Genomic DNA, 26,581 nt, shown 5'->3' on the forward strand with positions numbered 1-26,581 from the left:
ATACAACTTTAAAACTGACTTCAGACCCATGGTATTGTTTACAAATCACATTCCCAGAGTCTTTTCTGGAAGCCACCATTTCCCAAATTGCCTCCAGCAGTATGCTTTTTATTCTTGGCTATTCCTCTATGGAATTTAATAAATATTCATCAACAGAGCACAGCACAATTCATTCAGCCACTTTCATTTTTATCAGTTCCACAGAAGGCGTTAGACTTTGCTGGAAACCTCCGGGAGATTCCAGTGGTTGACAATAAGAAGCTTTTGTGAGGTCCTTGGGGAGACGGGTGGAGAAGAGAGAATAAGGTTAATATCTGTTATCATAAGCCACTTCCTGAACCTTATCAGGAGTTATACACCACTGTGAGCATCAACAGTGTGCATGCATGTGGCTGTTCTGTGATAAACTATAAAAGATCCAATATATTTGTTAAATGAATGGTTAGGAATCAAGTTAATTCACAGTGATTTATCAGACAGGAATCATTTAATATGTCAAATCAATTCTTATGTACTACTTAAGTCTGATTGCATATTTTAGCACTCATTTAGTTTCAGATTATCCATCAGCATGGATTATTCCGACTTTGAAAGAAAAAATGATTTTAATGTATTTTTTGAGCCTTCAAAATGACATACGTACAGAACAATATTTCCTAAGTAATAAATTTTATAGTTACTTATAATGATAAACACCATTTTTTCCATATAAGATCTGAGTTCAGCTATTAATTTTACAGTCTTTTAGAAACATACAAATACACTACCAACACACAAAAAATCTTGATATATTTCCAACAAGTTGTTTATGAACAGTTGAAACTCTCTTATAGTTTTCTGAAATGCCAGTCAAAACACCTTTTTGAAGAGAAGTGATATCTGCTGATGAGTTTACAAATATCATTTAAGAAATATAGTACTTCTGGCATTCTGATGTTTGTATTTTTCTTGCATGCCTCTACTATTTGTTCGCTAAATTTAGTCTACATTGGCTTTGATCAGATTTTTGGCTTTTTCGTTTTTCTACTTACTGGGATGCCTGTGAAAGTGACCGGAGGAGATTGCCAGGAAATGCTGAAGCTGCTGCCATTGGGGGTGAACTTGGCCGATCCTGGAATGGTCACAGGGGGTGTGGCCTGTCAAATAAAAAACAGAGAAAGCTGTTATGAAGGAATATTTTCTTTCGGAGCTTTAAGCTCTTATTACCAAAGGAGGACCTCAGAAATGGTCTCAGCTATATTAATAACTTGGGCTAATTATCTAATAGGAAGAGATTAAACAAGGTTAAAAGGAGTAGCCAGAAATAAACTTTCTATATATACCTAAGCAAGCTATCTAAGGTATAAAAAGAGATGGTTTTTGACTGTTGATTTCTGAAAAGAAATTTTATTATATGTACATATACCTATTTTAGGATACCTGTGAGGTAGAATTCTTCACTATAAAATTGGGGAATACACCCTGCTATACTGTGAGGGTGGGTGTAAACTAGTACAATGTTCTTGGAAGGTAATTTGACAATACATATAAAAATTCTTAGCATTCTCTGTGTTAGCTACTCCACTCTAGGCATTCATTCTAAAGAAATGTACGCAAGAATGTTCCTTGCACAACTATATATTATAAAAAACAATTGGGGCTGGGCGTGGTGGCTAATGCCTGTAATCTCAGCACTTAAGAGTCAGAAGCAGGAGGATCGCTTGAGCCCAGAGTTTGAGACCAGCGAGGGCAACACAGTGAGACTTCGTCTCTACTAAAATTAAAAAAAATTAGCAAGGGGTGGTGGAGTGTATCTGTAGTTCTAGCTACTTTGGAGACGGAGGCAGGAAGATTATGTGAGCCCAGGAGTTCGAGGTTGCAGTGAACTATGATCATGCCACTGCACTCTAGCCTGACAACAGAGTGAAATCTTGTCTCAAAAAAAAAAAATTGGAAATAACACAAATGCCCAGTAATAGGGAAAAAGGTAAATAAATCATGATATACCTACAGAGTAATTCAAAATGTTGTTAAAATGGCATAAAAACAGACACATATACCAATGGAGCAAAACAGGGAACCAAGAAATAAGTCCACATATTTACAACCAACTGATTTTTGACCAAGGCGATGAGAACATACACTGGGGAAAGGACATCCTCTTCAATAAATGCTGCTGGGAAAACTGGATATCCACGTGCAGAAACATGAAACTAGACCCCTAGCTCTTGTCATTTACAAACATCCACTCAAAATGGATTAAAAACTTACATGTAAGATCCTAAACTATAAAACTACTGGAAGAAAACACAAGAAAAACACTCTAGGACATGGGCCTAGGCAAATATTTTTATGGCTAAGACTTCAAAAGCACAAGAAACAAACAAACAAACAAAATAGACAAATGTGACTGTATTAAACTAAAAAGCTTCTGCACGGCACAAGAAACAATCAACAGCGTGAAGAGCAACCTGTTGAATGTGAGAAAATATCCACAAACTATTCATCTGACAAGAGACTACTATCCAGAATATACAATGAATTCAAACAACTCAATAGCAAAAACCAAATAATTCCATTAAAAAGTGGGCAAAGGACCTGAATAAAAATTTTTCAAAAGCACACATACAAATGACCAATAGGTACATGAAAAAATGCTCAACGTCACTAATATCAGAAAAATGTGTATCAAAACCACAATGAAGTATCGTCTCACCCTAGTTAGATTAGCTATTATTAAAAAGACAAAAAATAACAGATGCTGGTGAGGAAGCAGAGAAAAGGGATCTTTTATATACTGTTGGTAAGAATGTAAATTAATACACCTATTATGGAAAACAGTATGGAGATTTCTCAAAATCTAAAAACAGAACTACCATATAATCCAGCAATCTCACTACTGGGTATTTATCTAAAGGAAAGGAAATCAGCCTATCAAAGGGACACCTACACTCTCATGTTTATTGCAGCACTATTCACAATAGCAAAGATAATATGGAATCAACCTAAGTGTCCATCAACAGATGAAGTGTCAAAATGTGGTAAGAACACAATGGAGTACTATTCAGCCATTAAAAAGAATGATATCCTGTCATTTGCAGCCATATGAATGGAACTAGAGGTCACTATGTAAGTGAAATAAGCTAGGCACTTGAAGATAAACATCACATGTTCTCACTCATATGTGGGAAATACAATAATTGATGTCATGGAGGTAGAGAATAAAATGATAGTTACAGGAGATGGGGAAGGGTGTGATGGGACAAGGTAGGGAGAGATGTTGGTTAGTAGGTACAAACATACAGTTAGATAGAAAGAATGAGTACTAATGTTTGACAGCAGAGTAGGATGGCTATAGCTAACAACAATGTATTTTATATTTCAAAATAGCTAGAAGAGAGGACTGGAAATGTTCCCAACACACAGAAATGATAAATACACAAGGCGATTAATATTCAAAATACCCTGACTTGATTATTACACATCCTATGCATGTAACAAAATGTTCTGTGTACCCCACAAATACGTATAAATATTAGGCATCAGTTTTCAAAATACTGTTGTTGAAGAAGATTCATTGGCATGGGAAAATGTTCATGATATATTAAATAGAAAAAATAAAATACAGTAAAAACAGTTCTGCAATGGATCCCTTTTAAAAACTGCATATGTATAAACACAGAACAAAGTCTTGAAGTACATACAAAAAATATTAACTAAGGTTTGGAATTAGGGATGAATTTTCTTTCTTTACTGTGTTTAATATTTTCTATGCTGAACATTTATAATTTCTATAAACAGAAAAGTCTCAATATTTCTAAGTTTATGCTTTGGGAAGGACCTTGTAGATCAACTAGTGTGTGTTCCAACTCTCTCATTATATAGATGAGCAAAATGATTTAACTAAGTTAGTACCCAGGATTTCTGACCTAAGTGAAACAGTGATAAATGAAGATGAATGAATTATTCGTTTTGACCAACATAATAAGAGTCAGGAATGAAATTTATTACACTAACTAATTCAAATATTAGCTCTATTCAGTTACTCTTGAGTTTAAGTCTGCTAAATAAGTGGCTAAATTTTTCCTCTATAGGTGTAATTTTCTAATTACAAATATATTTGCTAGTGGCAGTGGCTTTGTACTTGGTACCACTGGAAAGCATTCTGGCAATACATAGTAAGAGCCATAAACTGTTCCCTCATATTACATCCTCAGACTCAATAATTATTCTTCTGAGAATTTAAACAAAAAATAAAACACAGCAGGCACAGAGATGTTTACAGTGGAGTTATTAATGATGACGAAAAAACAGGATAGATTAAAAAGTAAATACCTAACAATAAGAATGATTAAAACAATTTGGTGTTTCAATTTAATTGGATATTATTTAGTTACATGAAAAGTTTTTATAAAACAAGGGTGGGAGAACATAATTACAAGTATGTAAAGGAGATTTTAAAAAGTTGAATAAGGCAGTTGAGAATTATGTGAAAAATATTTTCTTAAAATTTGAATGTATTAACATTGTATAAAAACAAATCAACATTTAAAAGAATTAATGGCCAGGCATGGTGGCTCAAGCCTATAATCCTAGCATGTTGGGAGGCCAACATGGGAGGACTGCTTGAGGACAGGAGTTCGAGACCAGCCTGGGCAATGTAGTGAGAGCTCGTCTCTACAAAAATTTTAAAAAATTAGCTGGATGTGGTAGTGCACACCTGTAGTCCCAGCTGCTTGGGAAGCTGAGGCAGGAGGATTGCTTGAGCCCAGGAGTTCGAGGCCGCAGTGAATTGCACTCCAGCCTGAGAGAAAGATAGAGACCCTGTCTCAAAAAAAAAAAAAAAAAAGTAACTTCTGGCAGAAAAAAAGGGAGTTTTACCCATGTCCTAAATTTGCAGGATTTGTCCCTAAGGTCTTCTCAGACTTTAGCATGACTCAGGATTCCCTGGAGAGCCTGTTAAAACAGAATGCAGGGTTGGTGGGGGGGCACAGAGGAGGGTGTGGAAGAGGGGTGGTCCCAAGAATTTACATTTCTAACAAGTTCCCAGGTGATGCTGGCACTGTTGATTTGGGGAACATTAAGAACGACTACTCTAATCTGAAATGCTTAATTATCCATTTAGAAGGCAGGGCATGAAGTCCCGGATTTGGAGTGTGATTCTGACACTGTGCCAAAGCTTTCCAATGCTTACCTTTTATTTTATTTATTTTTTTGAGACAGGGTCTTACTCTGTCACCCAGGCTGGAGTGCAGTGCCATGATCACAGCTCACTGCGGCCTCAAACTCCCTGGGCTCAGGTGATCCTCCCACACCTCAGCCTCCCAAGTAGCTGGGACTACAGGTACGCACCACCATGCCTGGCTAATTTTTGTATTTTTTGTAGATATGGGGGTCTCACCATGTTGCCCACGCTGGTCTCGAACTCCTGAGTTCAAGCAATCCACTTGCCTCAGCCTCCCAAAGTTCTGCGATTACAGGTGTGAGCCACTGTGCCCGGCCTTATTTTTTTTTTAAACAGATACGTATGTAATGTGCCAGGCACCATTTTGAGGGCTTTGCAACATTAGGGATTTTTTTTGTTTTTGAGACAGAGTCTCGCTCTGTCGCCAGGCTGGAGTACAGTGGTGCGATCTTGGCTCACTGCAACCTCCGTCTCTCGGGTTCAAGCAATTCTCCCGCCTCAGCCTCCCGAGTAGCTGGGACTACAGGCGCACGCCACCATGCCCAGATAATATTAGGGATTTTTTTTTTTTTTTTTTTTTTTGAGACAGAGTTTTTCTTGTTGCCCAGGCTGGAGTGCAATGGTGAGATCTCGGCTCACCGCAACCTCTGCCTCCTGGGTTCAAGTGATTCTCCTGCCTCAGCCTCCTCAGTAGCTGGGATTACAGGCATGTGCCACCACACCCAGCTAATTTTGTATTTTTAGTAGAGATGGGGTTTCACCATGTTGGTCAGGCTGGTCTCGAACTCCCGACCTCAGGTGATCTGCCCGCCTCAGCCTCCCAAAGTGTTTGGGATTACAGGCATGAGCCACTGTGCCCAAGGGATTTTTATCATCATAACAATCTCTACGGGATCGAATCCACAGGCAGCATTGGGCAATCTGAGACTAGACCATAGGACCCTATCTGTGTGAGATCTTAGGCTTTAAAGGGAGAAAAAAACAAAGCTACCGGGCTGCCGTGCGTGATGCTGTTTTTCCACCGAGTTGTTTTTTACTCATAGGCCAGATGGCCCCTGGTTTTGGTCAAGGTCAAAGTGATTGCTCTCACAGTCCCCTGCAAGTCACCTGGTAAGCATGGTCAGTGTGCACGAGGTAGAGGGTGGTGGGAGCTGAGCGGCTCAAGGGCGTCATCAACTTAGTCTCCGTTTTGGCACAAGGAGTTTCTGTTCGGCTTGAATCTGGGATGGGGAAAGTAGGAGGTGAAGCCAGGGACTGGGAAGGTGAGACCGGGGCCAGGCTGCTCAGCCCGTCTGCCACTGAGTCTGTGTTGAGCTTGATCTCAGTGTAGTAAAAGTCCTCTTCTCCATCACTGTAGTCAGAGTCTCCAACGCGCCTAATGCAAAAGAGAGCAAAACAATCATACTAAGCCAATCTGTTTTCTTGCCTTGAAATCTTGCACATGCATTTCCCCTCTGTCTGGAATGCTTTTCCTCCCTCTTGTTTGCCTTGCAAACTCTTCCTTATCCTGCAGCACTCAGTTCAACTGTCCACTTCCAGGGAACCCTTCCTTGATGTCTTAAAGCAATTCATTAATTCATTCACTCATTCAATCAATTATTCAACAATGATTTATTGAGAATCTAGTATGTTCAGGCACTGTTCCAGGGTCTCCTGATAACACAGTGAATAAAATATAGACTCCGCCCTGATGGAACTTATAGTGGGAACTTACAGGCAGACAAGAAACCCCTAAAGAAATAGATATTTATTAAGTGGAAGCTAAATAATGTGTATACATGGACACAGAAAGTGAAATAATAGACATTAGAGACTTCGAAACGGGGAGGGTGGGAGAGAGGTGAGGGATGAGAAATGACTTAAGGGGTCCCACGTTCACTATTTGGATGCTGGTTACACTAAAAGCCCAGGCTTTATCACTGTGCAACACAGCCATGTAACAAAACTGCACTTGTACCCCCCCATTCAATCTCTGAAAACAGAGATTTAAAAAATTAAAAAATAATTTAAAAAATAGATATTTAATATATCAGGTGTTACTAAGTCCCAGAAAGAAAAATTCAACAGCATAACAGTGTTGTTAAGCAGGATTAGTGATGCGGGCACTATTTTAAAGAGAGTGGCCAGAGGAAGCCTCTCTGAGGAGGTGACGTTTGAGTAGAGACCTGCCTGGAGGAAGTGAGGGAGACACCATGTTGGCACCCACAGTGAGAACATACCAGGGAGAAGTGACACACAGCTCTCAAGTGGGCGGGCCTGGCAGAGAGGCCAGAGGCTGGAGCTCGGGACCCCAGGGAGTGATGGGAGGAGTGAGAACAGGGCAGAGGCAAGGTCATCCAGGGCCTGTAGCCCACGGCGATGGCTTTGGCTTGCATTCTGAACGTGGTGGAAGCCACTGGGGGTTTTCAGAACTCTAACTTAATTTTAAAAGGATCACTCTGGATACTGTCTGGGAAATAGAGGACAGGAAGACAAAAGCAAAAGCAGACGCCACCAAGGAGCTGTTGTCAGCAATATTCCAGATGAGCAGGGCAGGCAAGCAGTGCAAGGGCCGAGACGTTAAGTCCTGGGTGTGTTCTGAAGGTTGGGAGTTAGGACTTCACTCCTAACTGTTAGTGCTCTGTGCTCCCTCTGAAGCGTGTTTACTCATCCGTTTTGTTAATCACTGGCTACCTGTCTGTATTTTGTTAAACCTTTTGTCGCTTCACTATGACTGATTCTCTAGGGATGTGTTTTGTTCATCATGTGTCACTCCACACACATCGGTGTATTTGGCAGAGGGTAGGTACCTAGCAAATGTTGCCTGAATGAATGAGTCAATGAATGGAGCTGAGGTTGTTGTGGCACAGTGATTAAGAGAATGGATTCTGAGGTTAGACTTCCTAGGTTCAAACCCTGACTCCTACACATTCTAGTTGTGTGCATGATTTTGGTGGCCTACACATAGCCCCCGTTCCTCAGTTTCTCCACTTATAAAATAGGGATCATTAATTATAGTACCAGATTTTGTGATGATTAAGCTAATAAATATAGGGTGCTTAGAACCAGATCTGACACAATATAAACACTACGTAAAATGCTTATTAAATAAAAACAAAGATGATGTTAGAAGGTCTCAATTTTCACCATCACCAGGAAAAGTAGCTTCTTAGGTGTTTTCAAAGTTCCTCTCCCTGAAACATAGAACATTATACTTTTCCACAGAAAGTTTTGAGTAAAATAAAATAACTCCCCATAATGTCAGAAAATGTTTATTAGATAATTTGTGAGTTTGTAGAGAAGTGGTGCTTCTCTTCTCTAGAAACCTGGCTTTGGGGATGGCTGGGCAGAGGCCACGGGTGTCCCCTCACTGCAGCAGCAGCAGCAGCAGATCCCTGACTCAGAACATACCTTTTCCCCACCAATGAGCCCTGCATAGAATCTAACATAAAATCCATGCCTCACCTCCTCACAGGCCTGTCTTTTTGTTCAAATCAGTGGCTTGTCCCAGCCTAGCTCCATTTCCCCTGAGCTCCCAGGCTGAGGCGCCTGGGGAGGTGTCTTTGCACCGTATCAGGTCTGGCAGGGCTTGGCCTTGTGACCAGCATACCATTAAAGACCCCAGAGAGTGGGAAGAAGAACGAGCATCTGTTCTATTCCTGTCCCCACTTCCTTTCCAGTTAAAGGCAGGTTGAGCTGCTGCTGGCTGCCAAGTGCTGCTAATAGACACATAGGCCTGGGGGACATTGCGTGTCCCACGTGGGGTTAAGTCAGGACCAGCCCCTGGTGTACAAGAATGGAGTGAGATTGAAAAGTGTGTGCTTTTTATACAGGCATGGTGTGTACTGCAGATACATCAGAGGTGACGACATATTTTCTTCTGGCTTTGACATGTTTCCCTCCTCATCCCCTCACCAGCTAATACTCATTAAAAATGCCCCATCATCCTACAGCCATGTAATTGAGTTCATGGATAAAGGCAAAGGTATATTCCCTCTCCCAGTGCATCAGAGAGCACAGGCCCTGGGCTTCATAAGCATAGATTAGCCTCAGAGTCCTGCTAACCCAGGCCCATTCCTGTGCAGTGCCTGGCAGGGCTATGAACCATAATTCACCAGGGAAATTCTAAAAGCACATCAGGAAAAAGGGGATCCCAGGAAAGCAAAGTGGTTGCATTTTAGATTCCACCCACTGTGAGAGCACCCCAGGAACTCACAGGACTAACACGTGATACCAATTCCAGGGTCTATAAATACATATAAACAGCATATGCTTCTGATGGGACCAAACAGGACTCAATTTTCTGGGCAGACAGACTTTAAAACAAATACCCTACCTCCTGGCTCTAGCTTTGGGAAGTTCTTTCTAAACCTTTAAAAAAACTGAGCTGCTTACATTGTGAATTGTCTTGACAATGAGATTTCAGGGGAGACACTGCAGGATTTCCTTCCCTGAAGGCTTGAGGAGCAGAAGGAGGGTGTTCTTCCCTGAGGTATTTCAATTGGTATTTCTTACATATAAGGTAGACTCTGGCCAGGGAAGCCTTACCAGGCCCTATCTCCAGTGCTCTCCAGGCCATATGCTCTGGAAGACTCTGGTGTGTCCCCAAACATCAGCCTGGATGATTAGAGAGCTAGATCCCTGTTTCTCTCCATGGTCACTATGGAGCCACCTTCATAGATTACCTTAGAAGCTATTTTCACCTTCTGCCTATATCACTTGTTGGGCATGAAGCATTTTCTAAATGTATCCCTTGCTGGGTAAAGTGACTGCTGCATTTATTTCTCTGCACTTATCTTGTGGAAAGGACTCCTCTGTGTCCAAGCACACAGGAGCCTGGCCGTGCATTTGTGTTTGCCTTATGAACACTGGTTCTGACTTACAGCCTCTCAAGGTCCCTTCTCAGATCCCTGGGCAAGATAGACTCAGGGCAAAAAGCACAAGACTGACGGAATACCACTGCCCCCCTGGGGTGACCTGTAACTGCTACGGCTCCTAAACCTTCATTTTATCTTTCCTTTAGAAGGCTGTTATATAATGAGGAAAAGTATAGATTTTACAAATAAATGGCTTATCTGAGCAACAGAAAGTGATTTCTTAAGAACAGCAACAGCAGCATCGATTGGTGTGGTGATTCTTGAACTCTTTTTAGGCTATATATGCTTGTGAGGCTTAAAGTCATGAATACTCTCCACGGAAAATAAATGTACATTTCATTCCACAGGTAATTTCAGTGGGTTCAAGGACCCCTTGAAGTCCAATCACAGATTCCAGGTTACTCTAGTGTTTTGTACTTTAAAGTCTCTCTCACATACATTTTATCTTTGGCACTCACACTTGACCCTGAAGAGCTGACATTATTATAAATTTCCATAGGGAACTGGGGCTCAGGGCAGCAACTTGCCTAAAGTGACTCAGTAAGTGAACTAATGAGGCTCTAGGGTGTTACATCCTTGTTCTTTCCACTGTGCCATATTGGCTTAGATGATCTGCAGTGGCCATCTCTCTAGAGATTAGGAAGACCAAGCCAGCCCAGTGTCCAGAACCTTTAAGGCACAGTGTGGTGTGCAATTTCTGAGTGCGGGTGGCCCTAGACTGAGCAGATGGGGGCTGCATCCCTGAAGAGAGAGCTGCCTTACCCCAGATGGATGGTCCGGATGTGTTTCTGGATACCTGCTGCAGTGCTCAGCACCTTCCCACAGTTTTTCCAGAGGCATTTGAACATCACCTTCATGGAATTCTGTAAAGGGGAGAGAGTGATATTAGAATGGAAACTATTTTCTAACAACATTTTCTTTATGTCATCCCAACATATTTTTTTCCTTCATTAGAAAAGTAGCAGCATCCCCAGCCTCTTGACTATAACTCTGCACACTATTGTAGGCATCCCTAGGTTTGTGAGTATCTTGGTGACCTCAGTTATTTCCTCATATCCTTCAAGAGAAATGGGCTCTGCTGGAATATTTCAGATCATGTTCATGAAGGTAGTCACAGGGCCATTCTGGCTGTCTAAACAGTGGATAACATTCACTGAGCACTTACTATGTGCCAGGTGCTGTCTTAAGTGTTTATCTCCTTTAATCCTAAAAGACAGATACTAATATTAATCTCCATTTTACAGACGCATAGAAAGCTCCATAAAAAGTGTCCAGTCAATGAACCAGCTACTGGCAAAGTTGAAATACGAATCCAGGGACTCTGGCTCCAGAAACCATCCCCTCCACCAGTACAAAATTCCACCTCTTCAACAAGGGTCACAGTATTTTCTTTTCCTTTTTTTTCAGAGATGGGTCCCACTCTGTCACCCAGGCTGGAGTGCAGCGGCACAATCTTGGATCACTGCAGCCTCCGCCTCCTGGGCTCAAGAGATCCTCCCACGTTAGCCTCCCAAGTAGTTGGGACCATAGGTACATGCCACCATGCCTAGCTAATTTTTTATATTTTTGGTAAAGACAGGGTTTTGCCATGTTGCCCAGGCTGCGGCAATATTTTCTAAAACAGTCCAGTGCCATGATTGAGAGTACTGATTTTGGGCTTATTTCTTGAGTTCTCAGTGCTCTTATTTATAAAATAGGAATAATAACAGTACCTGTTTCACAGCATTATTATGAGGATTAAATGACATCATGGAAGTGAATCAGTTAGCAGAATGCTGACAGGAATAACCATTCAACCAACAGCAGCTATTACAGGATTATTATGATTATGCATCCTAGAGTAAATTTTATAGAAAGTGAGTTTTCTCCAGGGAGGTCCCTTGTCCTTGGGATGCCACCTCTTTGCTGACTGTTCCCTTGGGTATGGTGACAGTCACTTCCATGTGTTCACCAAGCCCCATTTCCTTTTCCTGCTGGGTACACAGCTAGACCTTGATTCCCAGACTCCCTTGCAGTCAAATGGGATCACATCACTGAATTAGGGCTGACGGATGAGAAGTGACACACATTCCTTCTAAGCTTTGCCCCTCAACTACTTCCCAGTGTCACCCCCAGTCTGCTCTGCTGGCTAGATGCAAAGGACACAAAGGTCTTAGGGTATAGCAAAACCACCAGATCAGAGTTCTTAATTTTTTGTTTGCCATGAACCCTTTTGGCAGTCTGGTGAAACCTATGAATCCTTCTCAGAATAGTGGTTTTTAATGTTTAAAATAAAATACACAAAATTATAAAGAAATGCAAGTGTATTGAAATACAGCTAGAAAAAAACATTAAATATTTTGTAACCCCATTAAAAAGTGGTCAAAGGACATGAACAGACATTTCTCAAAGAAGACATACGAGTGGCCAAAAAAAATAGGAAAAAGATGCTCAATATCACTAATCATCAGAGAAATGCAAATGAAAACCACAATGAGATACCATCTCACACCAGTCAGAATGGCTATTATCAAAATGTCAAAAAATAATACATGCTGGCGAGGCTGCAGAGAAACGAGGATGCATATACACTGCTGACGGGAGTGTGAATTAGTTCAGCCACTGTAGAAGGCAGTTTGGAGATTTCTCAAAGAACTAAAAATAGAAGTACCATTCGACCCAGCAATCCCATTACTGGGTGTATACCCAAAGGAAAATGAATCATTCTACCAAAAAGACCCATGTACTTGTATGTTCATTGCAGCACTATTCACAGTAGCAAAGACATGGAATCAACCTAGGTGTCAGTGTAATGAATAAATAAAATGTGTTACACATACATCATGGAGTACTACAAAGCCATGAAAAAGAATGAAATTATGTCCCTTGCAGCAAAATGGACGCAGCTGGAGGCCATTATCCTAAGTGAATTAATGCGGAAACAGAAAAGCAAATACTGCATGCTCTCACTTCTAAGTGGGAGCTAAACGATGGGTCCACATGGACATAAAGATGGAAATAAGAGACATTGGGGACTACTAGAGGAGGGAAATAGGGAGTGGGGTAAGTGTTGAAAAACTATCTATTGGGTACTATGTTCACTACCCGGGTGATAGGCTCAATTGTATCCCAAACCCCAGCATCACGCAATATACCCATGTAACGAACCTGCATAGGTACCCCGAATCTAAAATAAAAGTTGAACTTAAAAAAAAAAAATTTTGTAATACGGCAATATGCATACTCTCTAATTAACGTAGTAAATAACAATACCTTGAAGTGGGCCTAATACCTACCATAATTTTAAAGTAGTGTTATGAATAAATGATATTTCATGATATCTACTAAAATTGTAATGTGATATGAAACATCTATGATTTTGATGGGTATTAAAGTCACAGGTGGTGCTAACATTATTATGGCTTCATGCCTTAAATCATAATTACAGGAAATGTTAAATTATGGTTAAGAGGTTGGTGAAAATAAAGATACACTTTTTCCCCCATGCAGGTTCACCGACTTCCTGGATTCTGTGTATCCATTTGGGGATCTGTGGATTCCAGGTTAAGAAGGTCTGCACTAGAAGGAAGAAGCCTGGATCCCCAGAGGGCTGTTTGGAGCGAAGACATCCACCCTCTTCAGAACCTCCACTGACCTGACTGGATTGTGACATGAGAATAAACAAACGTTTATTGTGTTAAGCTACTGACATGTGAGAAAAATGGGTTGTTCCAATAGTAAGCCCACCCTGACCAACACATACAGCAGTGGTGGCATCTTTCCCAAACTGATGGAACTGATGTAGCTTGATTTATGTGCCTGCTAGAATATCTGCCATCAAGTACTTCTGGTTCACACCATCATACTCTTGAGTCTATGAAGCAATCATTCACATATTTAGAAGACGACTCATCAGCTATTACTGATGGAATCAGTATCCAGATGATTTATCTGGATAGCCACCCCATGCTGAAGATTTTCCATAGGTTTCTGAATTGAAAATGGTACTTGGGAGCTTCCAGAATTGAAGAGTGCTCATGTGTTGGTGAATGGTTGCCTTAAGCATGGCAACCAGAGGACAAATGTGGCAGCACATTGCAGCAGTCTGCTAGAGCAGATTACCAACCACAGAAGGAGCCCACTGTTCACATGGGCTTCGTGAGCCCAGGGCCCACTGTGCCACAGAGGCTCTGCCTGGGTGGCCAGCATTCACAGCACAGCAATCTTGCTGTTTCTTCTGCAGCTCCTGGGCACACACACCCAGCTCCATGATGTTCTACCTGCAGTGTGCAGTGCTGGGCGTAGGACCCAGAGCTACATGAGTTACAGCTGAAGCTCTTTGAGGGACGTGAAAATGCAGAGAAGCAAAGACACAATTAGGAGACTTTAAGTACATGATCCTTATGAGCCTGTATTTATTCCAAGGAGACGGTTCACAAATTTCAGCCTTCCTGACCTCCTTGGGCCAGTGATCTACACACATGAAATATAAGATGCGCCAGAGGGGGCGATTTAAATCCCACCTTCAAACCTGCTAGGTTCACAAAAAGGAATTCTGCAGAATTCAAAATATTATTTTATTCAAAGCATATAACTTAACAATACTGTCTTAGTCCATTTTGCATTGCCATAAAAGAATACCTGATGCTGGGTATAAAGAAAAGAGGTTTATTTAGCTAGTGGTTCCGCAGGCTGCATATGAAGCATGGCGCCAGCACCTGCTCAGGTTCTGGTGAGGGTTTTTGTGTTGAGTTAAATCATAGTGGAGGTCAAAGGTGATGCAGGAATATGCCAAGAGGGATCTAACCCAAGGGGTGTTCTGGCTTTACAACAACCCACTCTCCAGGGAACTAATCCATTCTCTCAAAAACCAATCCAGTCTCATGAGAGTGAGACTCTCATGCCATGTGAGAATGGCACCACGCCATTCAAGAGGGATGCACCCCAATGACCTAAACACCTCCCACTAGGCCCCACCTCCCAACACCCCTATGCTGGGGATCAAATTCCAACATGAGATTTTGGTGGAGGTAAATGAACCATATCAAACTATGGCAAACATTAATGAACAAGTCCTCACACTACAAATGCTTCCTGCCCATTTTTCAAATGATGAAGCTATATTGTAGAAAATATCTTCCACTTAAGAGAACCAATGACTCAAGCAAAAATACACGTACCCAACAGTCCAAGTATCTGTCTGGAAATGAAGTCATGATAGATGAAAACACTTTTTGATTCATTCCTAACCTTTTTGCTGATGGCATTCTTTCATTCATTAAACCAAATATCTATTTAGCAAGGAATATTCTATGTTCTGGGGATAGAGAACAAAAAAAGAAATGAGGCTTCTTTCAAGGAAGTGAAATTCTAGTAGGGGAGAGACATAAATTATAATACATGATGACCATTTCAGATATAGCATGAGGTCTGTAGAAGGTGACTATTGAGCTGGGACCTGAAAGTTGGAGAAGGAGCCAGCCAAGCTAAGAGCTAGAGTTTTCCAGGCATAGCGAAGAGTTAAAAGCAGAGGCCTGAAGATGAGAAAGACCTTGCCTCTTGGAGGCCAGAAAGAATGACGGTGTGTTTAGAATGAAATGTGGGAGGGAGTGATTTGTTTGAGATAAAGTGCAGAAGCAGGGTCAGATCATGTGGGACTTTGCAGACAAAGGTAAGGAATTTGGATTTTCTTCTAAAATAAAAGAGAAGTAACTGAAGGAAGAGATTGACACTGTATGACTTAAGTTTTTTTTTTTTTTTTTTAATATTACTCTGTTTTGGGATAGAAGACAAATGTAATCACCAGCATGGAGTCAGTGCATGAAGTCACTGCAGGTGAGAAGAGATGGTGGCTTAGAGGCTTTGGGCAGAGAGGATGGAGAAAAATAGACACATTCAAGACATAGTTTGGAGGCAGATCCAATAATACTTGCTGTTGGGTTGACTATGAGGAATGATAAGAGGGATGGTGTTAAAGATGACTTCCATGTTTTAGGTTTGAATGACTGGGTGAGTTGTGGGTGAGTTTTGGATATGTTAATTTTGAGATGCCTATTATGTATCAAAAGGAGATTGCACACAGGACACTGGATATGTGAACCTGGAATCAGGGAGAGTCAGGGATAGAGATATAAATTTGGGGTCAGGAGATGGAGCACTGAAAGCTTGGGTGTGGATGAGCCCATCTAGGGAAAAATGCAGTTAGAGATGATTAGGGTGCACTGCAGCATCCAATATTTTATGTTGGAGATTGAGAAGGAGCAGTAAGAGAGAGAAGTGGTCAGCAGATCATGATATTAAAAGCACAAATAGAAGAAAGTGTCTTAGGAAGGAAGATGTGACCAACTGTGTTGAATAAGGACTGGGAATGTTCCTTGGATTTGGCATATGGAGGATGCTGGTGGCCCAAATAGCAGTAAATCTCCGTAGAGTGTTGTGGATGGAAGTCAGATTGGTATGGACTGGAGAGTAAGTGGGATTTAGGAAAACAGAGAGAGTAAGTGCCAATGTTTTCAAGAAATTTTGCTGACCTATGAGCAGTCAAGGGAGGGTTTGTAAAGATAAGTTATACTAAGGTGAGTTTCTATGCTGATGGGAGTGACTGCAAAGACAGGGAAACTGATGGTGCAGTAGAGAAGCAGAGGTTAGCTACAGGATGAGGGTTTTTCAGAAGGTCAGGAGAGCAGCGCCAATACACACAGCACAGGGAGAGGGGCTGCCTTGGATGAGACAGGACAGTTCTCTGCTGGAAAAAGGAGGGAAACAAGATGGTGGCTGCAGATGCAGTTAATTTGCTAATTTGGTGGAGAAGGGAAAAAAAGGCATTCCTGTATGACTGTTCCTAATTTTTCAATGAGGCAGGAAGTGGGGTCAGAACTGAGGACAAAGAGGGAAGGTTGTGTATGAAGTTTGAGGATACTTGAGAAGGATAAAATACTTGCCTTACAGCAGCAGTCCCCAACCTTTTTGGCACCAGGACCGGTTTCATGGAAGGCAATTTTTCCAGGGACTGTGGCGCAGGTTGGGAGAGGATGGCACAGGTCGGGATGAAACTGTTCCATCAGGCATTAGCTAAGATTCTCATAAGGAGCGCGCAATCTGGTTCACAATAGGGTTCATGCTCCTATGAGAATCTAATGTGGCTGCTGACCTGCAGGAGGCAGAGCACAGGCGGTAATGCTCGCTCGCCTCCTGCTGTGTGGCGGGGTTCCTAACCGGCTGTGTGCGGACTGATAACCAGCCTCAGGCCCGGGAGTTGGGGACCCCCGCCTTAGAGAGTGGGAAAGGAATGGGCAAAGCGTAAGACACTATTTCCATATTTCTGATATTCATGATGGGAAACAAGACTCCAGAAAGTTACAAGACTTATCCAGTGTCATCTGATGGCTCTTACCAATGAGTCAGTCAGATGTAGGCTTTCATACTGAATATAATAGTAATTATTGTACGACATATAAAGCCAAATTCCTCCTACATCATGGGACTTTTTAAGGCCTCAAATTGCTGATTGTTTTAGGATATGATAATCACAGTGGTATTTTTGTGCCATAACAAGTACTATTTACAAGATTACTGTTCGTCCTTGCAATAATACGTCAAGCATTTGTTTTTTAAATTGACAAGTAGTTAAGGTTGGTCCTGATTACAGAAAAATAAATATCATTGGTTTAACTTCTTTCCATAATTTTCATTTGTTACTTCAGGTAGATGATACATTTTGGAGGCATCAAACCCCCAGAATCCAAGGAAGCTGACCATTATCCTCTGTTAAGTCACTTGGAATTAGGATAACTACCAACAGCAATTGTTTATCTCCTCCTCACACATACACACACCTTCCTTGAACCCCTGCTAAAGGTTCCAAAGAAATCTGTTACCCAAAGAAAATTAGGTAATGATATTAAGAAACATGATGAACTTTGTCTCCTCTTTCCTTTTTTCCTTTTGCTGGGTTTTCAAGAGGCACTTTGGGGATAGACTATATTCTATCCCAGTGCCTCACAGTGTCTGGCTCAATAAATATTTGTTATGTTCAATCTCAGAAAGGTTGTATTTTGGGACCTCAGAGATGAGCCACATTTGAGATATCTTAATTTGTTTAAATAGCACTTTGTAAAATTTACTTAGTGAATCATCTGTGTTCAAAGAATGTTTGTCAAAAAGATTTGTTCTGTAGAATTTAATGTTTCTCAGTATGATTAACACTTGCTTATCTTACCTGGCTGTAAATTAACTTCTCAGGGGACATCCATGGTGATGCCCTGCATTGTGAGGATTGAATTATAAGATGGTTTTCTCTTCACTTTATATCGTACATTTCTCTTCCAATCTTGCATACCCTACACTGGTAGCTACCTGAGGAAAGTCTGAGTTCACCACCAGACAATGGAAAATCTACTGTAGGAAAAACTACTAATTTATAATGACTCAGGTCATTAGCAAAAGTGACTAGAAAACAATGTTGCATCCTAGAGATATAGAAAGTTGCTGTGGATTTGCAAGGCAGTTGCAAATGTGGACTCAGAAACATAATTACATATAGTGGGAAGACTGTCAACTGTTTTGGAGGAGGGGGCAATCGCAAAACAAAGTTCTGCTTTCTCCTCGACCTCTTCCTTTTGACATTCCTTTTGAATATCTCATCTCACATTTATTATCCCATTTTAGTCCAGACTGTCAGAGCTCTACCTTCATAGTTTACACATGCACAGATAGGGGCCATCTTTAAATTTGAGGGCAATACAGGTTAAGGCAATAAGAGCTTAAGAAACACCTATAACTTTGAGCCAATTCAATTTGTAGGAATCTTTCCAAAGACAGTAATTCAAAATATTTGCAAAGACATATGTGTATTCATTCATCACACAGATTTTTACACTAGATAAAAATAAGAAACAACCTCAAGGTTGACAATAGGGGATTGGTTAAATTATGCCATATGACTGTATATTAAACAACCTTAAACATGAAGTTGTAAGAAAAGCTTCTTTGATGTGAAAAGTTACATATCTATTAAGGGACTTGATGACCTGTCGTATTTGACCTGTCAGGTCTACACCATGCCTTTTCTGCACCATGCTCAGGGTCCCAGGAGGCTGCATTAACAGGGCTTCTGGTTCATAGATCTCTGGTTGGATTTGGCTAATGAGAGGCACCGGCAGGCAGCTGGGAGGCAGGAGAGATTGGAAAGCAGGAGGGTATTGATTCCTCCTGGCTCTCTCCTTCTGCCTGGCCACAGGTGGGCAGCGGCTACATCTCTCCTCCAAAAGTTACCCTTTCTGTTGGGTAACCTCTCCAACAGCTATATTTCCAGAGTTCTGGTAACCTTCTGGATTGTAGAAATTCCTCCCTTGTAGAGCCTCTTAAGGCTCTAGGGGTTAGGGTTAATAATGGCCTTCCAAGGTTGTTAGCCCCTGGAGTCCTGCACCACCCCCTACTGATTTCCCCTAACCCTGTCTACACCTTTGTAAAGTGATTTGTCTCTACATAGGCCAAAGACATTCTTGCAGCAAAGCATGAGGCTCTTTAAATGGTAGTTTAGTACTTTTCAAAGTCCCCTAACTACATCCAGTTGAAACAAATCCTTTGTCTACAAACAGACTAGTTGCTGTTACACTAAAGAAAAGCAAGCCATGGGAGGAGGAGAACATGAAAAAATAGCTAAATAAACAACACCCAGATTGCTGCATGGGTCCAAGCCTGCCCAAGAAAGCCAAACCAAGCAAAGCTTCTGGCAGAGTTGCGGCAGCCAAATCTGAATGGTCCCATCTGTGCTTCTACCCTAGCTTCTCCTCGCAGCGCTAACAGATGTTTGCAAAGCTGGAATGTCCACCATCTCATGGAGAACAGCTGAAAATTCACACCAGTGGAAAGCACTTCTGCAGAACACCAACGTCAGCAAAGACCTCAAGTCTAACAGAATGGTCTTCTTCACGTAAAGCAAAGGGAACAGAGGGAGGCCACCGTTGATTGGGAACCACTCTGTGCCTGGTCCTGTGCTAGCAGCTTCCACGTGTACCTTATTTAACACCCGCAACAGGCCCAGGAGGAGCTGAAGCTCCACGCAGTCGTGAGCAGACTCCTGGAATCTCACATATGCCTGATGTGAGATGCATAGCAGCTTCCAGACAAACTCTTTAGAATTTCTCAACATTGATGCTGTGGGCCACAATGGTTGGAGAGAACTTCCCAGAGATTTTCGCCTTTGCAGCAGCTTCTGAACTGTCTCTAGAACTTCCTTGGGTCTATTGGCTGAGACCTTTGGCCAAGGTGTCCCTGATTTTCTCTCTGCTTGCCCTACCAATAGTAAGCCTCAATCCTGTTTCTAAAAAATGGTTTCATACTTGGAATATAAGAAGTAGCTTCTATTTTCTTGACAGAACCCAGAGTGATACTTAGGATTGATATAGTGACTGCTGAAGGTCACCTTCAGTTCCAAGAGTGGAAACATGGCTGGAATTTGAAGAATTATGTAACATTTTTGAAGTACTTCAAAGTATTGTATAACATGCATATGACGTGTAAGTCCAACTAAAGCTATATTCTAGAAAGCACATGAACGTCACTTTATCAGTCAGCAGCCTGGAGTTAACGTCATGTTCTGAGGTGACTGAGAGGATCTTCAGGTTTTTTTTTTTTTTTTTTTTTTTTGTATTGTGACTTGTGTGTGTGGTTTTGGAATGGCAGGGCAGGGACAGGGGCTTACACAACCAAGCCTCTCCAGAGAGGACCAGGGACCTTGACGGACAGAGAGGGCCAAGTTATTCTGTGCAGGTGAGTTGGCTGCATTATACAAACTTCCTCTGCCTGTCTCATGAAAACCCACACACCTTGGCAGCAGCTCCAATGGCTCTTTCAGGGTCAAGAGGTCCACACAGATCCCCAGCAGGTGCCAAAAGATCAGTAAAAGCGCTCGTGTATTTAAAAATTAGTAACTTCCTAGAAGCTGGTAGGGGTTCCAGAAGCAGCTATGTTACCTCATGCTACCTCACGGTTACACAGTATACATGTTGCCTTACCTTTTGGGGGCTTTATTTATTTATTTGTAAGATGAGGGGACTGAATGAGAGTAGAGATTTTGGATCTTCAAGGTGTGTGGGGTTAATACAAAGTAACAGGTGAATTCAATGTACACCAAGCACGGATGAAACACCTCCCACCTCCATGTGCTGTTTATAGATGCTGTGGTGATACGTGTATACAAAATTAACAAAACAGTTCTGTAAATGGAATAACCCAGAATGTATTCTTTTGTGCCTGGCTTGTTTTCCCCCTCTGCATAATGTTTTTTTTGATTCACTCACTGTTTCTTGTATCAGTAGTTTGCTCCCTTTTATGTGGTGAAGTATCCCATTGTATGGTTATAACGCAATTTGTTTATCCAGGTACCTGTTGATGGGCATTTGGGTTGTTTCCAGTTTGGGGTGATAATGAATAAAGCTGCTATAAACATTTGTCTGCAAGTTTTTTTGTGGACATGTGTTTTCTTATCTCTTAGGTAAATACATACCTAAGAGTGGAATTGCTGGGTCATATGGTAAGTGTATATTTAACTTTCTAAGAAACTGCCAAACTGTTTTACAAAGTGGTTGTACCATTTTACATTTCTACCGGCAATAAATGAGAGTTCCTGTTGCCAACATTTGGTATTTTGTATACCAAAAATACACACTGTATAATTCCATTTACTTGAAATTTTACAACAGGCAGCATTAATCTATAGTGATGAAAGTTATACCAGTGGTTGGTTGCCTGTCTGGGGCTTGGTGGTGCCTTTGACTGAAGCGGCGTATGAGGAGTGCTGGCCTTGGTTAGAGTGGTGGTTACTCAGGTAGAGACAGTCAAAACTCACTAAACGGTATACTTAAAATGGGTTCATTTTATTGTGTGAAAATTATACCTAAGTAAAGTTGATTTTAAATGATTTCTATAACAGCAACAACAAACAACAAAACGATTTCTGAATTAACAGAAATCCCTAGTCATTCTGTGCTTCCTCAATCAATGAATTCTAAAAGTGCATCTCATCTTTGGGGACGTCTGGACATTTCTAGACATACTGAGTAGTCCTTTAACTTGGAAAGACTGAGACTGGGCTAGAAGATTTCTAAAGTCCTTCGAACTCCAATGTCCCAGAGCCTATATACTGCATGGCAGGTTATTCTAAGATCTTGTCACTAAGTTACCTAGATATCACTTCTCTTTATCCTGAATTTTCTCTATGAGGCCAATCAGCTCCCTGCCCTGGCTGACAATGCTGTATGTACCATCACCATGAAATCCATGCAGTTGATCCAAGCTGCTGTTCTTAGCACCGCCCTCCCCAGCAGTTTTAACAGATGGATCTATTTCTGGAACAGCCGTTCTTTTTGCAAGAGGCACTCTCTGCTCAAAATTAGTGGGTTAGGAATTAAGTCAGCAGAGAGACTGGCAACATGCTTATTCGTGAGGGTTTTACGGGTTTGTTTTCTTCTTGGAGCAGCCATTCACGATTTAAAGTGATTCATAGCTTTTTGGCTCTGGAAGATTAAAAATACAGAGTGGAGCAAATGATTAATTGTTTGCTACTGTACAACTATTACTGAAGCACCTTATGTTAACTCAGTGTTTTCTTCACTCAGTGTACCTTATGTTAACACAGGTACAACTGTTCATGGTTAAGACACATACCTGTGAAATAAATGGAAATGATGAAGGCTGAAATTTAGAAATTGCCTCTGAGATGCTGCCAATGTTCTGAAATGCAGAGTCCTGAGTCAGATTTCCTTTTATGCCCCCAATTTCTGCTACTGTCTTTGCTGCACTCACCCAGTGCATTGCAGGGGGGCTAATGCACACCCAATTGAGCACAGGGTGGCTGAGGGATCTGGAGTTATCCTGAGCCACTGTGGAATTGGCACGGTCAGTGTGGGTCAGGGTGGAGGGTGGAGGCAAGCACCCCCGTCTCTCCACACCTATGCTTCTCAAATTCCCCATTCAGGCAGTTGCCAAACGGCGGTGGGGGAGGGGGGAGGAGGAAAGGCAAAGTATTAGCAGCTAACATTTATTGCTCTTTACAGGGCCTCTTGTATATTCCTGACAACAGCCACATCAATATGGTGCCACCATTTTCCATATTTTACAGATGAGGAAACTGATGCTGAAGAGGCCAAGTGACTTGCTTAAGTCATGTAAGTCCTAAAGCTGGCACGACAATTTTGGAATGCACAGAATCCAGAATCTGACAGAATCAGGGATCTGGCATGGAAAGGGCACACAAATCATTTCTGATCAGCGCTTCTTGACTTTCTTGGGGTCTTGTGGAATCGATGGTTAACTCTTTGGCCTTCCATAGAATTCATTTTCTCCCACGAACTCCCCGAATGGCTGTATTCAGGGTCACTGCATCACCTTGTGGTCATGACGGAAATTGCACCTCCCCAAAGTCAAGAGTCCTGGCTCACACAACCTGGTTTTTCTCTGAGCTTGGAAGTTCTGCCAGTCTGTCTTGAAATCCCAGAGGAAAAATTCTGCTAGACCTGGGCTTGACAAAGTTGGCTGGCTGACCTCCAGAGCTAGGATAGAGAAGCCTTTCATTTCCCTTCTCACACTCTCACCTACCTTGGCTGCAGGTTCCTTAAGAGTGACGGATACTTCATGTGGGAAGTAAGCTCTCCGGCAGACAGCCTGGAGTTCCTATCTCTGCTCTCCATTTCTTTCTGAACTTTCTGCACCCTTGCTCCCACCCTGCCACATAGCTGTAGCTATGTCTGATTATTTTCTCTCCACGTTTTTCTCCTCTGTGGGCTGAAGGAAATATGGATTCACTGAATTAACTTGGCCTCAAACGTTTCCTCTGCTATTTAAGTTAAACTGATCTCTGCCACGTTATAAGCTACACAACCTTGGACAGTTAACATAACCTCAATGAGCCTCTTGGCACAATGGGGATAAGAATACACCAAAGATTTGGGGGATGATGAAATGAAATGCTACATTTAAAAGCATTTGGTAAACTGTAACTAAATAAGCAAATATAGTGATTATCAGCAAATATTTCCTCCTCACTACTGATAGTAAGAGAGAATGCCTTGTCTATGCAGTGTATCACACACTGTCATCTTCTTTACATAAGTGGAACATGGATCTCCACAAGAGGTGGGAGTGAGCCGTCTCTGTGTGGGGGGAGGAGGGAGAAGAGATAAGGAAGCTTCCATAATAATGACAAAGGTCAGGATCATTGCTTCATAGTCAGATATAGGCAATGCTCCCTCCCCTTTTGTTTAGAGTCCTCAAATGTCTATTAAAATGTTGCCACATTCCAGCACTTAAGACCACATTTAATCTTCATAACTATCCTGAGAGGGGCATGTTAATACCTGTTTGCCTGTTTTACAGATGAAGAAGTTGATGATCAGAGAGGTGAAATGATATTCTTAGGTTCTCAGGGTAGCAGAGTTAAGAATGTGAATCTTTTGATTTCCAATCAGGACATCTTAATTTACCACAAATTGTATTATCTCTTTATAACAAAGAACAGAAGCTTCCAAACTTTTTTGCTCATGAGCCACAATAAGAAATACATTTTGCACAGCACATACACATATGTATACACTGAAACAAAATTATCAAGAAACAATACTTATCCTTATTATGTACAGTGTACTCTATTGACTCATTAAATTGAGTCACAACCCTCTAGTGGATTGAGACGTGCAGTTGGAAAAAACTGATCTAGAAGGTTCTCAAACAATACCCACAGAACAAGTGACTATCACAATGGGTTTTAAATGGGTATTATGAAACTGAGGGAAAGGAGAGGAAAATAAGATGAACTCAGAAAGTTCTACCAACTAGACAGAACATATTGTCTGGTTTAAGCAAATTAACTCTTAGAAATCTTTTGAAACATGATTTTTTAAATCTCTAAAATAACTGTATTACAGTTACTGTGTTCTGTCACATCACGAACACAGCATTTACCACTTGTAATTATTGCCTTTTTACACATCAATTTCCAGCCACCCAACTTTTGACACCTTGAAGGAAAAAACTATGCATTATTCTCAGGGCAATAAGCATTTTGCCTGATATGTGCTCAATAAATATTGGTTCACCTAATAAATTTAAAAAAGAATAGCATCAGCCTCACCTTCTTGTTATTTTCACTGTTCAAAGTAACTTTAAATTCAAAAGGCCAAGGTAACAACTTGGTCTGTGTAAAATCCATGCATTAAACATTAGTGGCTACAATCAGCATCCTATTCGTCTCGGCTTGGGGACATCTAAAGTCTGAATAGAGGGAGAAGTCATAAAGAAAGAAGGATAAACACTATTCTTATTTGTTCATTCCTTCCCACTATCCAGCTTCTTCTGGAGTGGGCCTGTGCTCATCCAATAAAAATAAATATATATAATAAAAAAAAATGTAAAAAAGGAAGCTTTTTTCCTTTTCCTTTGGTGACTTTACCTTAATTTAGTTAAAGCCTGTAGACCTTCCATATGAGGCTAACAAGTGCAGTCTAATTGTGATGCAAGAGTGTGAATTTTGGCTCAGTGGCTACATCAGAAATGGAAGGGTATGACAGGCTTTCATTAATGTGCCTTAAATAACATTGGGGTTCCCTGTACTGTGAGTCCTTGTCACAACCCTGGGCCATGAGTCCTTGTCACAACCCTGGGCCATGCCTATTGAGTGTTCGAACTATACACTCAGAAAACCCCAGGGAGACAGTCTGTGAAGCTCAAAGTAACAGGAAAAGACTTCAGGTCCCTACCACTGTCCTGCCTGCAGGTACCCACTGATACAAGTGCCAGCCTCTCTCCCCTACTGGTCAAGTGAAGACCCAGTGTCCCTGGGGACCCACAGGGTGCCAGAACAACTTCAGCCCCTTTGCATGACAGACTGGTGTGAAACAGCAACTCTTCAGGCCACTGCCTCTGGGAAGGTCAGGGGACTACAGTAATACCCTCTTTTCTGGACAAAAATGTCAGCCTTTTTCACATGTACACACCCAGAGAGAGTGCCCATATCACCTCCACTGTTACACATGTGGAATGATGCTGAGAGATGCAGGGAGGGAAGGCATTGTTGGATCAATGCCATCTCTTTGTTTTCCTCTTTGAAATGAATTGGGGGAGGAAAAAAGTTTGCACTGCAGTCCTCAGGGCTTTGTATTGGATTTTTGTTTGTGAACAGCCATTCATAATGAAGCTACCAATACAACATTTAAAAACCAATACATATAACAACAGTTTTACATTTATGTGGTGATTTTAAAAATAATGCCAAATGTCTTCAGATTTAGTGGTAGTATAGTGGTAGTTTTCCTTTATTCTGTGAAATGGAAATGTTTTCGAAAAATTATGAGTGAACATAACTGAAATGTACCTAAAGAGAATGAAAAGAATATGAACTTGAGGCTCAGGCAGATCTGGGTTTGAATGGTGGCTCTGTCCCTTTCTAACCTGCCTGACAGGGGCCAGTTAAATGTACAATCAATCTCTCTGATCCTCAGTTTCCTCATAACAAGATGGAAATGCAAAACTTACCATATGGGACTGCTGGGAGGATTAAACAAATGTGTAATCAATTAATTTGCTA

The 26,581-nt window shown here is 41.4% G+C and overlaps 1 protein-coding gene across 6 annotated transcripts in view; it reads right to left on the reverse strand.

Moving 5' to 3' along the window:
- ZNF704 (zinc finger protein 704) overlaps positions 1 to 26,581 on the reverse strand; it is a 245,821-nt gene that overhangs the window by 30,075 nt on the left and 189,165 nt on the right. For all 6 annotated transcript variants that reach the window (XM_063817210.1, XM_054657390.2, XM_054657388.2 and 3 more), the window contains exons 5-7: positions 10,783 to 10,883; positions 6,272 to 6,539; positions 1,032 to 1,136 (exon numbers count right to left, since the gene is read on the reverse strand). In XM_063817210.1, coding sequence (XP_063673280.1) covers positions 1,032 to 1,136; positions 6,272 to 6,539; positions 10,783 to 10,883 — 474 coding nt within the window. The remainder of the gene's footprint in view (positions 1 to 1,031; positions 1,137 to 6,271; positions 6,540 to 10,782; positions 10,884 to 26,581) is intronic.

This window comes from Pan troglodytes, chromosome 7 (genome assembly GCF_028858775.2).
Source record: "Pan troglodytes isolate AG18354 chromosome 7, NHGRI_mPanTro3-v2.0_pri, whole genome shotgun sequence".
Taxonomy (NCBI): Eukaryota; Metazoa; Chordata; class Mammalia; order Primates; family Hominidae; genus Pan; species Pan troglodytes.